The sequence below is a fragment of the Balaenoptera borealis genome (assembly GCF_965194805.1).
Source record: "Balaenoptera borealis genome assembly, chromosome: 17".
In the NCBI taxonomy this organism is placed as follows: domain Eukaryota; kingdom Metazoa; phylum Chordata; class Mammalia; order Artiodactyla; family Balaenopteridae; genus Balaenoptera; species Balaenoptera borealis.
Window position 1 is genome coordinate 15,425,158 of NC_138876.1, and position 21,060 is coordinate 15,446,217.

General features: G+C 44.7%; 1 protein-coding gene across 1 annotated transcript in view; it reads right to left on the reverse strand.

Moving 5' to 3' along the window:
* Positions 1-21,060, reverse strand: part of FER1L6 (fer-1 like family member 6) — a 124,991-nt gene that overhangs the window by 80,641 nt on the left and 23,290 nt on the right. Inside the window, exons 7-15 of the mRNA XM_082363035.1 lie at positions 20,706-20,784; positions 19,238-19,394; positions 18,430-18,616; positions 17,218-17,410; positions 12,503-12,855; positions 8,241-8,349; positions 7,310-7,481; positions 2,860-2,980; positions 225-325 (exon numbers count right to left, since the gene is read on the reverse strand). Of these exons, the coding sequence (XP_082219161.1) occupies positions 225-325; positions 2,860-2,980; positions 7,310-7,481; positions 8,241-8,349; positions 12,503-12,855; positions 17,218-17,410; positions 18,430-18,616; positions 19,238-19,394; positions 20,706-20,784 (1,472 nt within the window). The remainder of the gene's footprint in view (positions 1-224; positions 326-2,859; positions 2,981-7,309; positions 7,482-8,240; positions 8,350-12,502; positions 12,856-17,217; positions 17,411-18,429; positions 18,617-19,237; positions 19,395-20,705; positions 20,785-21,060) is intronic.

Here is a 21,060-nt window from a genome sequence, read left to right on the forward strand (position 1 = left end):
TTCTCTTTTCCTTTTTTTTTTCCCCCTTTGCTTTATGTTTTAGTTAAGTGTCAGGAAGCAGTAGTGAGCCCACAGTTGCAGCTAAATTACTGAACAAAATTAAGATGGATATAACACTATTCAATGCCCATATGAATGCATGTAAAATCGACCATTTTCTAAGGTAATTAAAAGCTGATTCCATATCAGCTGAGCTGCCCAGATGACAGCTGTCTCTGCAGTACCTGCTTTGACTGATGAAGTCGCTGAGCACCATCTTCATTTTCTCTTCTGGGGCTTCCTCTGAAATCTTAATCAGTTCTTTCACTTCCTCTATACCTTCTTCCTGAAAACAAACCACAGAGATGGCGGGATGAGAGGTGGGAATGAGACACCATAGTGGAGATACTGATTCTAACACCCACAGAAATAATATTGAGCTAATATTTTGTTTTGAAAATGAAGGAACATATCTCTTGTTTTTTCGTGTATGTCTGAACTGGGAAATGTTACTGCATTCTAACTTTGAACCTTCCTTTCTTAACTGGAATTGGTCCAGATTCAAGTCTTCTCCTGTGTTGCTCAAACTCATTGTTTCTGTCCCAGATTTATTCCTGAAGTGAGTTCCATTTATTTAGAATCTACCTTGTGAGGGAAACCTAATATCATGGGAAATACCTAACAAAGTAGAGTAAATTAGATAGAATTATCAAAAACTTCAAAAGCAATGCTCATGCCAGTCTGTTATATAGGAGTAAAACCACGCTGTACAATCCCTGAAACTAACAGGCTATCAATTCTTCTGATTATGGGGTTTTTGTCAGGGGTGCGGTGTTGAGGGAAAAGAAGACAGGTTGTATATGACAATGGCTATATGCTTGTGTACTTAATCATTGTACTTTTCCTTTGGGTCCTAAATTCTAGGGTTCCATTTCATGGCTTGGAGGAAAATGGCACCCAAGGGGCAATGTACATGTCACCACTGCTTTGCTAGAATCTACAAAAACGACATCCTCCATCACATGCCTAGGGACATATATTTCCCTCTTTCCCCCTTCACTATAAGTACAGGCAACATTGTGGAGCGGTTAAAGATTTAGGCTTGAGAGCCAGACTACCTACGGCATCCAAATCCAGGCTTTATCAGGTGACCTCACCCACTTCTGCCCAGTTTCCTCATCTGTAAAATCTGGTAATAATGGTACCCACCTATAGCCCCATAGGGAGATGTGAACTTCTTCACACCGTGCTTGGTGCTTAGTGAACAGTCAGGTTAGCCATGATATGCCGCGCACGGCAGGGATCCTGGCTCTGGGAAAGAATTAGAAACAAGTGCTCAAGGCTACTATGGCCTCTAGGGATAAAAAAATTCTGATTCGTTTGGTCAAGCCTTTTAGAAATAAACTATTTTGTCTGAAGGAGAAGCAAGACCAGCCGTTAAAAGCGAGTCCACGGCCTCCCCATGGCATGACTCCAAACCCGGCCTCCATGACCGCTTTCAGACTCCGTCTCCATGATGCCTGGAATCCCCATGGCCAGAGGCAATACTGTGTTTTTTTATGTTTTGTTTTCTTTTAATTAATTAATTAATTAATTTTATTTTTGGCTGCGTTGGGTCTTTGTTGCTGCATGCAGGCTTTCTCTAGTTGCGGCGAGCGGGGGTTACTCTTCCTTGCGGTGCGCGGCCTTTTCATTGCAGTGGCTTCTCTTGTTTGTGTAGCACGGGCTCTAGCCACACGGGCTCAGTAGTTGTGGCTCGTGGGCTTAGTTGCTCTGCGGCATGTGGGATCTTCCCAGACCAGGGCTCAAACCCGTGTCCCCTGCATTAGCAGGCGGATTCTCAACCACTGCGCCACCAGGGAAGCCCCCAATACCTTGTTTTACACAACTGAAGACAGAATTATAAAGCAAATGGGAGAGAGAAATGTGTGCTTTCCTTAGTGTGGGTTTTCATGGAATGAGAGAGATCAGACCAGGGTCCCCTGGTGAGGCACAGTGGGACAGAGAGGAGAGGACACTGCCCATGAGATGTGTGGGCTGGAAAGAGAAATGTGAGAGTAAACGAAAAGGAATCACAAAGGGAAGGAGATACCAAAGAAGCAGTGTTCCCAGGTTTTCTTCCCCCCTCCACCTCCCAGGGGTTGGGTGGGACAGCCTAGCATTTTTTGCATATAGGTGCTGTTTTAAATACTTTCACACACTCAATTCCTCAAATAATTCTGAAGGAAAAGAACAGGACATGACGGAAGAGGGTAAGAGGGAGCGAGTAAGAAGGTTTCTCTGAGGAAGGGCTTAACTATGAGCCCTAGACGTTGACTGGGCTTCACAGGAGAAACATGAAGGGGACAAGCAGCCCTGGCAGAGGGAACAGCATGGAGGTGGCTAGGAGGCACAAAGGAGCTTGGTTTCTTTGAGACACTTGAAAGGAGACCAGCATGCTTGGAATACAGTAAGGAGGAAGAGCACGTGAGATATAGGACTGGAGAGGTGTCAGGGCTTGAACTTGGAGGACATTGTCCACCTTGTTAAGGATTTAGGATTTCATATTAGTTGAAGCTAAGATCTATCAATTTTGTGAGAAAGCTATCCATCCCTTCCTTGCCTTTGGAGATTGGGAAAGTGGCCTATCCCTAGGTCCTATAACAGTTAGAAGCAGAGCAGGGGTTTGAATTGGATAATTTGATTTAAAGTCAAGGGATTTTACAAAATGTATTCTCATTCCCCTGCGTCCATGTGGCAGGAGCCAGGTGTCCTCCAAATGTAGCAGCCTCAATTCACTTGTATTTAAACTGAGGTCAAGACCCTCTACTGGGTGGAAAAAAATCCCCTTTGCCTCCAGCTTCCCAATATTCAAATCCATCACCTGTCAGAGTCACCTACCAGGAGGTCTGCCATTTTCTCCAGCATGTTGGACCAATGCAGCCTAAACGTCTGGTCTCCCCAAGAACTGGTGAAATAGACACAGGGCTTCTTGGCCTCGAATGGCAAATAGTTGTAATTCCTGGGAAAACACATTAGGTCTGGAAGTTAGTTGGTGATCAGTGTTTTTCAGACAATCCCAGTAACCTGTTCATGTTTGTATGTTCTGGGTGGGTTGGGGAAAGGGTTATGACAAAATAGTCAAACTATTAATTCCATCCTTAGCCTTTACTTGTGGATCCACGGACTATAAGCGACGAACTGTTATATGGCTACAATGGTGAGGTAATAACAGCTACCACCCTCTGACCCAGGGCAAAGTTTAGAAATGATCACCAGAGGGAAGGCAAGCCCTCTTCAAGGAGAAATTCTCTTTCCAATTGAGAGAAGAGAGAAAGGAGAAAAACTAACATATTTTTCCTTTTAACGTCTATATGCTAGGCCCTGACTGTGTAAGGATCAATTGAGATAACAGATGTGAATGTATTTTATAAACTGAAATCGCTAGAGAAATCTAAGAGGGTAATAATATTAATGAAGATGAAGTCATGTGCTCCAAACTAAACTTCAGCATTCTATGGCTTGCCGTCCATTCATCCATACATACAAAATTTATCGTTTCTGGGCATTGGTGCCAGTAATGCAGATGACCTGCTTGACTAAGAAGGGACGAGAGGGATGGCAAAGTAGCTGGAAGGGGAGCTGTGGAGCCAAAGAGAATGGCTGATGGTGATGGTGGGATATGCTTAAATGATGATAAGAAAAAAGTTAAGAGGATGAGACTGAAGACAGAAAAGAAGGAACTAACTGGTAGAATTCAGTTCCCAAGGAGGAAAGGGATGGATGTGAAAGCAGGGAAGATGGGAGAGGTGTAGCAAAAAGCTGAAGTTCCCTGCCTAAAGACAGCTATATTCTTAACTAGGTTTACCCCCAGCCGCCTGTAACTGTCCCACAAACACCTGGGTCTGTGTGAAGAGAAACGTGGAAGGCAGGCCAGAGCACATTTCTTGTCATGGGCGTGGTTGGACAGGTGGCCCTAATATATGTGAACAGTGTTTGGAGGCACACACGCTTATAGAGGCTGGGCTGGGGTGGTGAGGTGAAAGAGAGAGCTTTGTTTCCATTCCAAAAAGCTACCGAGAACTTCAGCCTGAAAGAATGCATGTTGTTCTTTTTAGCTCTCCAACCTCCAGATTTCTTCTAGAGGCCATAAAGTTAGCAAAGGTGCCCCATGGTCTGTTCTGCAGAAAATAAACCAGCAGGCATCCATTCAGAAGAGAAGCCAAATAAATTCTTGGCAGAAACTGAGGTTATTATTACAGCAGGAGAACAAAATAAAAATTAAAAATAAAGAAGTTCAGAAATTGCTCTTTCCTTTATCTTGTGAAAAATTATGGCACTGAGAATCCTGCACCTAAATAAATTCCCACTTATTGTTGCACTTTGTTCCAAGGTTTCTTTGGTTTGGATGATTTTGTGCTAATGATGTTCAGAGCCTCTATCTTTGGTGCCCAGGGTCCTCCGGGTCTTACTGGGTCTGCGTGGTCCGGGATGCGGTGGTCTTTCAGGCAAATGACAGTGCAGATGGAGGACAGCAGATGGGAGGGCACCATGTTGCCAGTGGGAAGAGAAGCCTGCCAGTTTGAATGGCTGCCCTGACGTACGACCGGCCTTGTGACGTTGGGCAAGCGTGGGCCTGGAACCCTAAGAAGCAAATGATGACCCGACTCTGGATGTCTTGTGCTCCAATCTCATTCTTGAGCTCCGGCCCCGTATCTGAGTTGTATGTGAATGCACGTGCTTTGTAAAGCTGGAAAGCCCAGAACAAATGCAGGGTGATGTTTTAAGTGTCCTGAACCACCCCTTATACGGTGGTATTTCAATGGAGGCAACAGACAAATTGTGTGTGTATGTGCATATGTGTAGATGCTGTGTGTGCACATGCGTGCGTGTGTGTGTGTGGTGGTCTATTAGAGAATCTTCCAATTCAGCTGCTGCCACCCTGGCTTGCCACTATGTGGACAGAGCCTCGATATAGTGACAGGAATATAAAGCCCCAAAACACCAGCATGACATTTTGGTCTCTTCGAGCCAGCCTGTCAGTACTAATGTGAGGTCCATCTGAGGGTTCCTTAGAGCTCTCATTTCCTCTCAAACCCTTCCCACACTACATCCCCTGACATCCCCGCCAACAGTCAACAACGGGCTAGTCTAACAGGGTGGGGATGTTTTCACTGCGAAAAGGATCCCGGCGAAAGGATGCAGAGTACCACTGAGTCTCATAAAAGCCTCCCAGAGCTGCAGAGCCTGTTCATTGAGGTCCTCAGTTTCGAGAATGGACAGAGAAGCCATTAAAGGACTGCGAAGTTTGGGGTCCTTTTTGGTGCGTGTAAAGGAGGGTGGCCAAATATGGCTGCCAGGGACCCATAAAAAAGACCCCAAAGAAGGTGGTCCGTGGGAGGGGGAGGGTGGTCCGTGGGAGAGACAGGATTTAGAAAACGTAGGCCATGCTCAAAAACGAGAGGACAAGAAGCTAGGATTATTTTCACTTACTGCTTCCTACTTTGTCCCAGACAATCGCTTTCTATCCCTTAAGCTCATTCTCGCCCTTTAGGATGTCACCTTGGTTGTGACTTTTCCCAACTCTTCACCTCCTCCACTCCCCCTCTCTACCCACATAGTACCCTGTGCCCAGCCCAGTTACAGCGTGTCCTTAACTCATTCAGAAACAGTTATGAGCGTCTACTACGTGCCTGGCGTGGAGATGAGCAGATCCAAAGGTGAACAAGACACAGTCCTTTGCCCTCAGGGTGCTCACAGTCTGATAGGGAGACAGACTAGTAAAAACGTCTTAATGCAGTGCGATTAGTGTTTGATGGAGGGGAGTAGAGGAGTCCAAATAAGACTTGGGGTTCAGGGAAGGGAACTTGAACTTAGTCTCGGAAAGTAACGGAAGTTAGCAGTTCTGAGGAGGGCGCTGGTTGCCTGGCAGACGGAAGAGGTGTTCACAGGCCCAGATGCAGCAAACAACGGGCTCCACGTGGGGGATGGCGCCGCAGGCATGGTGGAGTTTGGGGAATACCCAGAGATTACCGTAGAGAAGTGGGTAGGGACCAAATCAACAAAATATGTCCTCTGAAATTAATTCTGAAAACCACAGACAGATGTCAATGGCAATGTCATTGTATGATGTCAATCAGGGGACTGGGGAGTTCAGATAGATAGTTTGGTGAATTTCTTGAATCAGATCCAAGCCAGGTAAGAGGTGTTTAAAATAATTTAGGCCAAAGATGCTGGCAGGCCAGATTAAAGAAATGGCAATAGAGAACACACTTGAGAACTCGAAATGACCAGACTTCATCACTAATTGGATACGGGTAGGAAGGGAAAAGAGAACAATTGCCAACTTTCTGATCTGTGGCTTGAAGGATGCAGACAATGGTATGACCAGTCTCTGAGATGGGAGAGATAGGAAAAGGGGCAAAGTTGTCTGTGAAGACAATGAGTCTGGTGAATAATCCGGGGACACCCAAATGGAGGTGTTTGGACCTGCTGCTCAGGAAAGAAGCCCGTCTGGGGAAATAGATGTGAGAGCCATTATTCTAACGCTGGTCAGTAAGCCATGGGTTCGTGCCCAGAGAGAGAAGAGCAAAGATTGAAGAGAACTAGCGATGTGGTTCCAATCCCCTCACATGTGAACGGGGAGAGCAGTGCTCTCTTATGACAATCCAGTGAGATCATATTTTTTTACTCATAGCATAAAGCTCAGAACACAGAAGAATCTCTCTACGTGTGGCTTTCCCTTCTCATAAACCATTTGGTTGACATCACTTTCTTAAGACAGTTCTATAATTTCACTTCTCTTTGCATGTTGAAATGTTACTTGGATTAAAGATCGATGAGGGTACATGTAGGTGCCCCAGCAGTTTTCTGAAACGGTCTTTTCTGGTGGCTGACACTCATTTTTGAGTTCTTCAGTTTGATTGTGGGCAAAAGTAAGATAATAAATCGTGTATCTAATAATTCCACCAACTTGAGTTTACATTATATTCAGATGACTATAACAACTGTTAATAGGATTTTGGATTGCAATTTTAACATCCAACCTTCCTACCTTGTTATGCTTCAAAGTTATAGAATGAATGGAGCTTCAGATATGATAATAATAACCATCATCATTGCTCTGCCCTTAAATGAATTCCCTGGATGTGTCGTTTGGAGAGTTGTCAACATGTTACTAAGAATTCAGGAGAGTGGCATTTACCATGTTGCCCTTGTTTGCACCTTGTTCTTATAACTAAAATAAAGAGTGTTTCCAGTTTTAGGGAAGAACTGAATCAAACAGTCCCAGAAATTGGTCAAGCTTCTACTGTCAGAAACCCCGGCTACTCTCACCTGCTGTGTCTCCTACCTGTTCCCTTCTGTCACGAGTGGCTTCTCGGGGTGAGTGGTGGAGACCATGGGCATGGTTGCGTCCCCTTCTCCTTCAGGCAGCAGTGGAAGGGCATCTTCTCCAGCTTGGTCAACTGACTTCCTCCTAGTCCCGTGATGCGATCCCCCATCAATCAAGTTCCCAAAGTTACCTGAAGAGCCAGTAGCATGGGGAGAAGGGCCAGGTGTCAATAAGCAGAATCAGGCTGCTTGGCAGAAAGGATCCAAGTTTATGTCTTCCCAGGGCAGGGAAATAAGCTCTCAGTATGAAGGTAGAGTGATGGTCAGACCAAAGAAATAAGATTAACAATGATACTAAGCCATCATCAACATACATCTTAGGTTCTTTTTTGTAAAAATTACTTAAGTTACAAATTAACTGGATTCCATCTCCATTTCATTTTGCTCCACTGATGGAGAACTTCCCAAATATAAATCAAGACCTTCTCTGACAGAATGGTCTTTCTTGGAGTGGTTTTCCCAGATGTACATCAGTCCAGGAAGATTGCTGGGAGTTATAATAACAGCACCTATTATATGTGTGGCATGTTGCATGCATTAACTCATTAAACCCTTGCAACAGCTCCATGAGGAATTATCATTATCCCCATTTTATAGATGAAGAAACTGAGACCCAGAGAAATTAAGTGAGCCTAGGGTAAGGGAACCAGAATTAGTAGTCCAAGTCTGTCTGAATGCAAATTATACTCTTAATCCTTTTTTTTAAGTATGAAAATAAATCTATCCCTTACATATTGACACCAGAGTGGACAAGGATTTATTCATTTCTTCCTGAGGTGCAAACCTCCAGCAGAGTGCTACCATCTTCACGTAACACACTAATTCATTTATTTAAGAGGTAGGTATAAAGTTCATGCCATGTGCCAGGCACCGTGCTTGTCTGCACTTACCAATAGAAACTTCAAAGCTAATGGGTTTATCTCCAATCCTCCGGTCAATCATGGTAGCTTCAAAAAATGCTCCAAAGAGTAAAAATTCCTCTTGTTTTTCTGGTAAAATCTATAGAAAGAAAAAAATACATTAGACAGGGCTGGCCCTTTTTTTAGCAGGAGGAAGCTGAATTAGTGATGCCAACCCGGTCCAAGGTAATTTATAGAAACTTGAGTCTTGGTGTCAGCCTGGAATGGCACATAATTTCCCCTCTAATCAGACTGGCAGAAACCAGGACCTACAAATTGCAAATCCAAATTCAGCCATTTATCTAGAATGATGTAATCTCCACCTTCTGAGCTTCAACCTGACAATCAAATTTCCTTTTATTTTAAAGGTAAGCTTGGTATACGTATCTTTCTAGGAGGCTGATTGTTCAAGGAGCATGTGTTGCTGGGACACCACATGACACAGCATCACATTTCTGAGCGAAGAGGCTGAATGAGCTGGATTTATAGTCTGTGCTTTCTGGTTTTACCCTTGGACTTATTAAACTCAACAGAAAAAGCAATACGGTTCATTTAAGGAAATAAAGCAGTCGTGGCTTCATAGATTAAGAGCTCCCTTCAATCAAGAGCCCTGACCTCTGTTCCTCTCTCTTTTTTGAGACCCTTCCTTCACACACGAGCCTCCTGTGCTGTTGGCATCAGCAGGAAATGTTTCTATTGACCAGAAAGTGTGGGACAGGGTGGGGACCCAGTGCTGGCTCTTAGTCACAGAGTACACACCACTCCCACCTGCCACCACTGTGTCCCTTGGCTGTAAGCCAGCCCCTTATCGCGCCTTCCTGGGGCCAAGTTTACTATCTGGGAGGAGGTTAAAAACCACTCAGAGACCTGAAGGGAATGGAGGCCATAGAGCCTGGAAGAGGGACAGCAGGTTCCAAGGCCAGGCAATGCCCTCTTCAAATCCCAGCTCTGCTACTTCCTAGCTGTTGACTTTGGGCAAGCCGTGTCCATTGTCCGGGTGTCATTTTCCTTGTCTGTGAAATAAACATCAGAGTAGGACCTACACGGGGAAGAAATGAGATCATCCATGTGCAATACCTATTATAAAGCCTGCTCATATCAATGCTGCAAGTGGCAGTCACCATAAGTATTTCAACTATAATTCATGTCTTAATCCCACCCACCCTTCAAGGTCCAACCCAAATGCCTCTTCTTCTGGAAGCATCCCTTGACTCCCTGAGTTAGAAAAATGATGATGGTAATGTTTACAGAACTCTTACTATGTGTCAGATGTGGTATTAAGAATTTTACCTACATTACCTCATGTAATTCTCATAACTATCCTAGGAGGGGGATCTTTCTATTATACCCATTTAAAGATGAAGACACTGCAATTCCATGAAAGATTAAGCTATCTGTCCAAAGTTACTAAACATGACTAATATTTATTGAGCACTTACTATGTGCCAAGCTCTGTTCTAAAATGCACTTTGTTGTATTAATTCATTAAATCCTCACTGTGAGCCGATGAAGTAGAGGTTATTATTGGAAATAAACCTAAGGAGCTTATGTCACTTGCTCAAAGATTCAAACAGAGGGAATGTTTGTCCAGAGGCTGGGGCAGTAACCACTGCACCATACTGCCACATCTTAGACCCAGCTGTCTTACTTGGGAGCCCAACACTTTTTTTTTTTTTTTAAATATCAGTTTTATTTTTTCCTCATTGATGCAGAACATAGCTTACTGTAACATCAAGCCAACATTTTAATCATTATACTGCACTCACTCCAGGAAATAATAGCACTTTCTCTGTCCCTACTTATCGCACTTATCACTTTCCACTTCCTGTATATTTATTTTGTATGTCTTATCTCCCTTTCTATAACCATAAATTTCATGGAGTCAGACTCTATTTTTATTCCTTCCAATGTGGAGGATTTAAAAATGAATACAAAGTTTGACCTAATGGAGAAAAGTTTTGATGGTGGTGATGAGGGTGAGTTTCGAAAGCCAGCAACATGGGATTTCATTTGTCCAGATATGCAATGAGAGTAAGGCTGCAGCAAAGGAGATTAGAGCTGGAGGACCCTGGAGAGCTAAAAAAGAAGATGCTGCAAAAAAAGGATGTTACCATGTTGGTAAGGGCAAACTCTGAGCTGTTGAGGCTCTGAGAAAGGTAGAAGCCCAGTGTGGTGGTTTTAAAATATGTACACAAATTCTTGGAAAATCTTCCCCTTAAAAGGTGAAGGCTAATTCCCTGCCCCACCCCTTTCAGCATGGCCTGGACTTGCTGCTCATTTCTAACAATTAGAATGTGGCCTAAATGTCAGGGTGTGACTTCCATGGATTTGGTCATAAAAGACAGCAGTTTCTGCCTTGCTCTCTCTTGGATCACCCACTCTGGGGGAAGTCATCTTCCATGACGACACTCAAGCAGCCTATGGAAGGGTCCGTGTAATGAGGAACTGAGGCCTCCTGCCCACAGCCATGTGAGTGTGCCACGTTGGAATTAGATCCTACAGCTTGAGTCAAGCCTTCAGATAACTGCTGCCCCTGCCAACATCTAAATGGGAACCTCATGAGAGATTCTGAGCCAGACCCACCAAGCTAAGGTATTCCCAAGTTCCTCACCCACAGAGGAAATAAACATTTGCTTATTTTGTGCTGCTAAAGTTGGGGGTAATTTGTTATACAGCAATAGATAACTAATAAACACAGCAAGGAACTGACCACAAACCAGAAGCCAAGATTAAGAGAGGAGGGAGGAGAAATAAGGGTTTGAATGAAATAAGGGTCTGAATTTTGCCCTCTCGTACCATGCAATAGCCAAGATGGCCCCCGGCCTTGTAGAAAAATGGATGCTCTACCCCACATAAGTTCCCAGTCACCCTGGCTTTCTGCTAGACTTTACTTTTTCAGATGGCCTCAGCAAAATATCTTGAAGATATTGACAGGTTAAAGAAATCTTCAACTAGCCCCTTTCCACTTTGCAATCTCTGTTTAGAAAAGAATGGTTGGTCTCAACAGGGACAGATACAGGGTATATCAGTTTAGGTGGCCACTAAGCTACCCACAATTTTTGGCAAAGTCCAAAAAAAGTCAAGCAGGGTGGAGAGCTCTGAATAACCTTCCCCTGCTGGTGGGAGTAAACCATAGAAACACACTGGTAACTACAGCAACAGCCAAGGTATTGCCTGCTCACCATGGATGTGCTAAGAACTCTGCAGACCATTTTACAACTATTCCCTCATTCACTCCAGGAGGTGCCTATGACAGAGGGACCATTACCACCCCATTTTGTTGATGAGTAAACTGAAACACGGAGAGGTGTTAGTATCAGAGCCATGAATAGGACCAATCCCCAAGATTTCCAACCCTGAGCTACAACCTCTCCCCCACACTGTTTCTTAAGATTTATTAGCTCCCAGCAGTAAAATTAAGTGGCTCTTCCAAAGCTAAGGTGACCGACATACTAAAAATCCTTCCATCTGTCTAGTCTCTACTAGGAATGGACAGCTCTGGGAGACTGGCCATTACCTCCCTTCCCCATCTGCAATTATTGCCTGGATGACCTGAGAAACACACTCCCAGAGGCAGAATCATCCAAGCTATAAACTACCCAACAAAACATAAAATTCCTTCGTTTGCAACTACAAAGTACTATTGCTGAACTAAACAATTGAGAGGATATTCATGGTTTGTATTCCTCTTGGAGCCCCAGATCTCTCTACCATAACACAGAACTGGGCTAAAAGATTCTGCTGTGCATTATGTTGAATCACAAGCAAAGATAACCATTCCGTCCAGTTGTGATTTCCCGACCGCCGTCGGGGCAGGAGAATAGGTTTCTCAATTTCTTTCATCCCACAGCTTGTCACCCACTCTTCCTCCTCTTCCTCCCTCATCCCACATTATCTCACATCAAGAGCGTACGCTAAGCTCACAAAACTAAACAAAAGTAGGCCACGGATAGACTGCAGTCCATCACCCCACCACCCACTCCCACCAGCTCCCCCAGAGCACTTTTATTTCTCTTTTACTTTGGTTGCCATGGGAATCCGTGTTTGGGGAGGACGCGGATGGAATGTATCGTGAGCAGATGGCTGTGATGTGAGCAGGAAGAGGCAGAGGACCAGCCCCGGAATACAGGGCTGAGCCAACACGTGTTTTACAGGGGCAGTGTCACCTCTGCGGGTCTTTGGAAGCCTGTGGCAGGTGCTGTCCCTGCTCTGGGCTCAAATCACAGACACGGTGGAGCAGTGCTCAGACCTACCTCCAGGGGCACATCGAAAGGCTCCACCTCGACCTCTGTTGAGTTGGTTTTGTCTGAAGCCTGCTGGGCTTTTCCATCATCAGTTTTGTCACCCTTGTCTTTACTTGAGCCTTTGGAAGATTTGGAGTCTTTGTCCTTTGAAGACAGCTTGAGCTCCTTGCGTGCCTTGGAGAATTTAAACTCCTGTGCCCCTCCCAAGAGGATCTCCACAGCAATCTCCACCAAAATTCTGCCCCTGAATGACACGCCTTCTCCGAAACCTTCATTCAATTCCTGGTAGTCATCCATCAGACCTTGGTTCCTGGGTGAGCCATACAGGTTAATCCAGGCAGGTCCGAATGTGGGTAGAAAGCCTGTAAAAGATACCAAGCTTTAGTTGCCTAGTTATGCTTTCAAGCTGGCTATTTTTTGCTTTATGAAAATTGGGCACATTCATTTAGAAATATAAAATATAAAGAAAAGACAAGAGAAAATATTTACAGAATATCCTGTCACGGGGAGTTCCCTGGTGGCCTAGTGGTTAGGATTCTGGGCTTTCACTACCATGGCCCAGGTTCAATCCCTGGTTGGGAAACTGAGATCCTGCAAGTTTTGGGCGTGGCCAAAAAACAAAACAAAACAAAACCAAAAAGAATATCCCGGACTTCCCTGGTGGGACAGTGGTTTGATCCCTGGTCCGGGAAGATCCCACATGCTGCGGAGCAACTAAGCCCGTGTGCCACAACTACTGAGCCTGTGCTCTAGAGCCCGCAAGCCACAACTACTGAGCCCGCGTGCCACAACTACTGAAGCCCACGTGCCTCAACTACTGAAGCCCGTGTGCCTAGAGCCAGTGCTCCGCAACAAGAGAAGCCACCGCAATGAGAAGCCTGTGCACCACAACAAAGAGTAGCCCTCGCTCGCCGCAACTAGAGAAAGCCCGTGCACAGCAACAGACCCAATGCAGCCCCCCAAAAATAAATTAATTAATTAAAAAAAAGAATATCCCATCACCAAAAGCCACAACCACCATTTTGCTATAATCCTTTCTAGTCTTTCTTCCATGCATGTCTACACTTGTCTACAATCACAGTAAGACTATGAATGCCAACTTGCATCCTCATCTGTTCACTCATTGATCAAATGTTTATTGACTCCTAACATGTGCCAGGCATCATGCTAGATACAAAACACAGAGCCCACTAGAGAATAAAGCAGATACAAACATAAAACAAATAAATATTCACATCACATTACAAATGCTATGAAGGAGATATATCTTGGGCAGCAAGGACAAAAAACAGGCTGGTGTGACGCAGAGAGAGGAGTTAGGCAGAGAGAGAGGAGAGAGAATTCTGGGCAGAGGGAAGAGCACACGGCAGTTGGAAAGGGGCTTGGAGATAGAAGGAACTGGAAGAGAAAGCCAATGTGGCTGGAGTCCAGAGAGTGAGTGGGTGAGAAGAGTTTAGAGAGGTGAGCAGGTCTCAGGAGGCTTGATAAGGATTTTGGACTTTATCCTAGAAATTACGGGAATATTTTAGAGGGGTTTAAGCAAAGATGAGACCTAACCGGTTGTGTGTTTTTAAGATCACCCTGTTTGCTATGTGACGGGTTCTAAGAATGGATGTGGGCTGCTGTATATAAAATGGGTAACCAACAAGGACCTACTGTATCGCACAGGGAGCGCTGCTCAATATTATGTAACAACCTAAATGGGAAAAGAATTTGAAAAAGAATAGGTACATGTATATGTATAACTGAATCACTTTGTAGTACACCTGAAACTAACCCAACATTGTTAATTAACCACACTCCGATATAAAATAAAAAGTTAAAAAACAGCTAAATAAAGTGCTAGGGCAAGTCCCGAATCAGTTATCTTCATAGGTGGAAACAGAAGTCCATGCTGGTTTGAGTTCGTTTTGCTTTGTGTTTTGTTTTGCATTTGTTTAGTTTCCTGTTTTAGTACCACGTTTCTGTCAAGACTTTAGCTTTTCCCCTAAAATAGAAATAAATAAGTAAATAAATAAATGAATAAATAAACAAAAATTAAAAAAAAAAAAGAATGGATGTGGGCACACTGGTTCAGGCACCAGTTCTTCATCAAAACTCAAGACATGGGCTTCCCTGGTGGCGCAGTGGTAAAGAATCTGCCTGCCAATGCAGGGGACAAGGGTTCGAGCCCTGGTTCGGGAAGATCCCACATGCTGTGGAGCAACTAAGCCCGTGCACCACAACTACTGAGCCTGTGCTCTAGAGCCCGCAAGCCACAACTACTGAAGCCCCTGCGCCTAGAGCCCGTGCTCGGCAACAAGAGAAGCCACCGCAACGAGAAGCCCACGCACCGCAATGAAGAGTAGCCCCTGCTCGCCGCAACTAAACAAACCTCACGCACAGCAACAAAGACCCAACACAGTCATAAATAAATAAAATAAAAATTTTTTTAAATTTATATTAAAAAAAAACTGAAGACAGGGGTGGCTTGGACCAGGGTGATGATAGTGGAGATTGAGAGAAGTAAATATTCTGAGATATGTTCTAAGTGTAGAACTGAAAAGACCTGGTGATCTTAACTTACTCTTAGCATAAGTAGTTTCCCTTCTTAATACAGAGCATCTGGGAAAATACACAGTGTCTATGCAAACATCTCTTTGACAACAGAATATTCCATTTTGACAGGCAGTATATAGCATGGTGGTCCTGAGCTTGACTGCCTGGGTTCAAATCTCAACTCTCAGGTCTGCTATTTTCAAGCTGTGGAAGTTTTTTAACTTCCCAATGCCACGGTTTCCTCAACTGTAAAATGGGGGTGATAATAGTACCTATCTCACCCATCAGGATTAAAAGAGATAATACTAAGTGCTTCACACAAGTCTTTAAGAGATGTCTAGAATATTAGCCATTACTCTTAATAAGTATATATATCATAATTTGCTTAACAATCCCCCCGCTTTTTGACGAGGAAAAGTTTCCATATGCATTATTGTTATCAATAGTTTTATGCCTGAAAACTTCCATTCCCCCCCCGTCCCCCTCCCATGGCCCCCGATGTCTACTTTTTAAACCATTGTTATACATCTCCCTGAGCCCATCAAGATGTTTCTGAAAAGTTGTGGGTAATGTGTTTTGGTTTTTTTTAAATTTATTTATTTTTGGCTGCGTTGGGTCTTCGTTGCTGTGTGTGGGCTTTCTCTAGTTGCAGTGCGCGGGCTTCTCATTGCGGTGGCTTCTCTTGTTACGGAGCACGGGCTCTAGGTGCATGGGCTTCAGTAGTTGCAGCACGTAGGCTCAGTAGTTGTGGCTCGCAGGCTTAGTTGCTCCACAACATGTGAATCTACCCGGAACAGGGCTCGAACCCGTGTCCCCTGCATTGGCAGGTGGATACTTAACCACTGTGCCACCAGGGAAGTCTGTGGGTAACATGTTTATGTCTGGTTGAGAAATCCTGTAGGTGGACAGAGTGTGCTTTCTGCATAAAGAAATCCTGTGGCAAATCCTCCCACATCATGAATATTTAAACAGTAGATATTTATTAAGGCCTTTCTATGGTGTCACTCTGTGCAGGGCACAAAAATGTGTAAATCTCGTTCTCTGCTTAAGCCAAGCCTTCAGTATAATGTGTATGTGTGTATGTATATATACATATATATACATACACACAAACATACACACATGTACACAAATATATACATTGATCAATGCAAATTTGTAGTGCAGAGGAAGACTGCATTGGGATTTAAAAAAGGGAAGGTAGATTGAGGTATTTAGAGAATTATCAGCTATGAATTTAGGTTTTATAAATAAAGAGCTTTATCTTGGGTGAAAACTCCTTTGCCTGACTCAGTGGATTAGCTCGGACTCTCCATTCTGGCCCTGGTTCTCTGAGCGCAGTCAGCAGGACCTCCCTGAAATACTCATGCTCTTGAGTTCCCATTGTGAGTTGAGGGCACCATATTTTTTGGACCATTTAAACAAGTAAAAACCAGGACTTCCATGGTGGCGCAGGGTTAAGAATCTGCCTGCCAATGCAGGAGACACGGGTTCGAGCCCTGGTCTGGGAACGTCCCACACGCCATGGAGCAAGTAAACCTGTGCACCCACAACTACAGAGCTTGCGCTCTAGAGCCCGCAAGCCACAACTACTTAGCCCACGTGTCACAACTACTGAAGCCCGCACGCCTAGAGCCCGTGCTCCGTAACAAGAGAAGCTACCTCAATGAGAAGCCCGTGCACCGCAACAGAGTAGCCTCTGCTCGCCGCAACTAGAGAAAGACTGCGCGCAGCAACGAAGACCCAACGCAGCCAAAAGTAAAAATAAATAAATAAATAAATAAATATTTTTAAAAAATAAATAAACACGTAAAAACCTTTCTTAGCTTGTGAGCCATACAAAAATACGTGGTCGTCCAGATGTGGTCCATGGATCACAGTTTACCAACCTCTTATCTAATCTAAACTCTTCATTTTTCAATTAAGAAACCTAAGGCCCAGAGAGAGGGAGTGACTTCCTCAAGGACACACAGCAATGTTCCTGGAAGACATGGGACAGGGAACAAGCCTCGTGGTTCCCAGAGTCTGGCTCTGTTCACCACCCTGAACCAACCCAAGCCACAGACCACACAGAGGATGGAAGGTGCCTAAGACATTGTCTGCTCCAACCCTCTCTTTTTGAAGATGAAGGCTCTAAATCAATCATTTGGAGACCCTATCTCCAAGTCAGACATGTGAGGCCTTACCTTTATCTCCATCCTGTTCATTGGAGATTTTCTTCAAGTCGATGAAATGGGTTGCCAGCACTATATCATTCATGCTGCCTTCATCCCATACCTGGATTTTCACCCTCCGACACAGGGGAGGGAACATTTCCTTGAAGACCACCTGTTCGTGCCACACAGGATCGGCACAGTTCTTCTGCACCGTGGTTCGCCCCTAAAAACAAAGCCAGGAAAATGTGAGCCACGGAAGGAAATGAAAGAGGCCCTTGACCGACTAAAGAAAACTCTTCACACCAGCTGGAAATATAAAGTGAGTTGCCAAAAATAATGAACCTGCTTCCACCGACACCCATGAAAATCAGTTACACCCCATGAACATTATTGATGTCCTATTCTGTGCCAGACACTGTGCTGGGCATCTGGGACAAAGGTGAGTTGTCACAGGTCCTGCCCTCAGGAAGTTCTCATCATCCACTGGGTTGGGGTGAAATTGACATCTGTGTTATGAAGGAGTTCTATGCATCTCCAGGAATGCAGCAGATACAGTTAGAGCCTGACTTCATGTTTTATAAAAGTTGGACCTGATGCAAACCCCTTCCCTAGTCTGGACCTCAGTTTCCTCGTCATACAACGGAGGTGGTGTCCTACATGGGGGTTATATACGTCCTATATATGCCAATGGGGTCCAAGATAGAAATAGTCCAAGGTTCACCCTGCCAAGGGGAGGGGCCGGGTGGAGACAACATGTGTGTCAGCTGAAGCTTCCAAGTCCAGCCAACCAAGATTAAGCTCTGACCATGTGCCCAGGCCCTAGCACTTCCAATGGCTCTTGAGCAGGGAACAGCTGGGAACAGGGATGTCCAGGCTTACGCAGGACAAGGGCCAGCTGGGTAGATTGTAGAGCAGATTGAAAGGGCGGTGGGAATCCTCTGGGGACTGGGGACTGGGCAACAGCTCAGAGAAGCAGCCAGAGGCAAGGAAGGAGGGCTGCCTGCCTGGGTGCTGAACCGTGATCCCCCCCTCACTTCTCTCCACGAGCTCCAACGCTGAGGGAGTGGGTGACCCTCCACTACTTTCCTGCCATGTGATGTAAAGCCTTTTTGTGACAACCTTCCTCTCTCTGGGCACTTCCTCATTTTGACTTTAACTTAATGTCATTTGACCAGCAGTGTCCTGGGTAAAGAACAGGATTCCAATCCAGGTCTGCCAGGATTGGTGATGACCCTTCCTCACCGTCTGCCCAGCAAAGGAGACCTCCACAAAGGGATCCACGAGGTCCTTACTGTCACCCACAAATGCTTTGGTGATGTTCGCCATGATGCTGGAGTTCATTTTGGGCAGCCCTTCAGCTCTGTAGAGTCTCACGTAGAATCTGGCCCAGGGTCTCTCTGATGGAAACCCTTGTGGGATCAAAAGGTTCCTTGGGGGGGGACAAAAATAAGACATAAAAATGCTTTCTCACTTGAAAGAGTAGAGAGAAAAGGTAGAGGCAATTTGGAGGCAGAAAGAAGAATTCTGATACAGGAGAAAAATCTGAAAAGATAGGATTCATCGCTAAAATGAGTTTCCTTTCTAGTGTAAATGACAGCACAGGGTATGAATAGAGTGAATGCAGTACTCCAATAAAAATTAATTTTAAAAAAATAGAGTGAATGCAAACTCGTTCAGGTCCTGGAATTAAAGAATAAACACTTAAAAGAGGCGCATAAAGTCTTCCCATTTTACAAGCTAGTGGCTGAAATTATTCTTCCTTCAAAGAAAAATCAACTAAATTCAGATTAATAGGGTAGGCTCAGGAATAGCTTATCTATTATGGGTTATTATAGGAAGACAGGCTGTTCTTGTCCTAGAAGCTGACCTCCCAAAGAATAGTGACGCCTTTGATAAGACACATCGTGGTGCCTCTGATAGAGCAGAATCCCCAGTGGACAGGCCTTGAACTTGGAAGTTCTGGTGAACCCGTAAGGAAAGGGAGAAGAAAGAGACACGGAAATCGGGACATGTCATTTCTCTTGCATGGTCCTCGATGGACCTGTCTCACTTTTCTATTTGCTCCTTGGCATCAGAGGTTTTGGGATTGCGCTTTAAGACATCTCCTTTCCCAGTCACGCTGATGTCACACTTCAGGTAACCCTTCGTGCCAGTCCTGATGTTGCCAGGGTCCATGAGCAGGGCCCACTTGTCAGAAAACTGATGACCTGCAAAACGTCCTGACAGCTCAGATATCCGGCACTGATGCACCCCGACGCTCCACCCATTTCCCTTCCAACCCAAAGCCTCCCCACCCTCTACTCCCCAGGAGGGGCCAGCTCATCACAGTTCTTTCCAAGTCTCGTGCTGCCTCTCTCTCCTCCTTTCCTTCCTCTCCTCTCTTCCTACCCACTTCTCCATCTTTTTCTCCAAACTGCCACAGGGATTCGGGAGGCCTTCAACGTAGTGGAAATTGCCTGGATGGGAGTCTAGCTTTGACCCGAGAGGAGGACATTGATGCAGTGTAGAAGCCACACCTGATTTCACAGGCCATAAACGCTGCTCATGGATCTTTTTGTTTGACCTACACGGTGAGCCCAAACTTCAAAACTCTTACAAAATCTAGACTTCAGGCTTATCTTTTTAAAAACTGTTAGATCTGGCCACACGGAGCCCACATTTCCACACGACTGTAGGTGGTAAGGAGCTGAGTAGATGCTACTCCTTCCACAGGGGTTGTGAGCCCCGCCCCCCATTTCCCATAGCCTCCGTCACCCCTGACTGCATTAAACCCAGCCTACTGCACTCAGCAATGCTCACTGCCGGGCCCCCTTGGGGTCATGTGAGTTGGAATCACTGTTGAAGAGAAGGGGCCTTTCATGAGAAGATCTATGTGTGTTGTTGGTTCTGTTACTCATTAGCTCTTGACCTTGGACAAACTACCTAGCTCCTCTGGCAAATCAGGGATAATAATAATAATTACAGCAAACCCACGTATGACATGTCACAGTCATTATTCTGTGCTAGATCCTATAAAGTGCTTATGTATATATTCTTATGCATATATTCACTTATGTATATATTCACTTAATCCTCCAACAACCCTATAAGGAGGTGCTATTTTATCCCCATTTTTACAGAAGAGGAAACTGCAGCACAGAGAAGTCAAGTTATTAACCCAAGGTTGCACAGCTAGGAAAGAGCAGAGTGGAATTTGAAGCCAGACAATCTGGCCCCAGAGTCCATATTCTTAACTTCTACACCCTTCCAACTTTCCTTCTTGTGTCTCGCAGCAGTAAATTGGACAGAATTTGTGAAAAAAATTTTTAAACTGCTCAGACGTATGAACATATAAGATATTTTTATCATTAGATTGTGAACTTTGAGTAAAAGAGCCATGTCTTGCTCCACTTTTTAAAACTGGTTCTCAGTGTTATTGAATAAATGGATACATGGAAGAACGCATAAACTAACTGACCTTCCGGTGTCACAGTAAGAGAAGAGTAACAGAGAGAGATTGGGAGGCAATGCTTTCTCACCAGGTTGGTTGTACACGGTCCCCAGGTCCACTTTGAAGGAGCCGATCAGTACACCTCCTATCAGCTTGTGGTGAAAGACCTGGGGAGAGATGGAGCGGTGAGTCCGGCAACACTAGATTTCTCTCTGAGGATAAATCTGTGAAATGGGTTCATGACAAACCCATTCAAAGAGGATTCTAGGCCTTGAACCTTGTCTGGCCTTCACACTTATCTGGAGCACAGTGACATTTGGTTATCAAACCTCAGTGCTGGCTGTACAGGGCGTCCAAAGTATTGCAGCTGTACCTCATCTCCTAGCAGGATTTCAGCTAATTTTCTATTGAAGGATGCCTATCGAATCTCACTGCCTAAAACG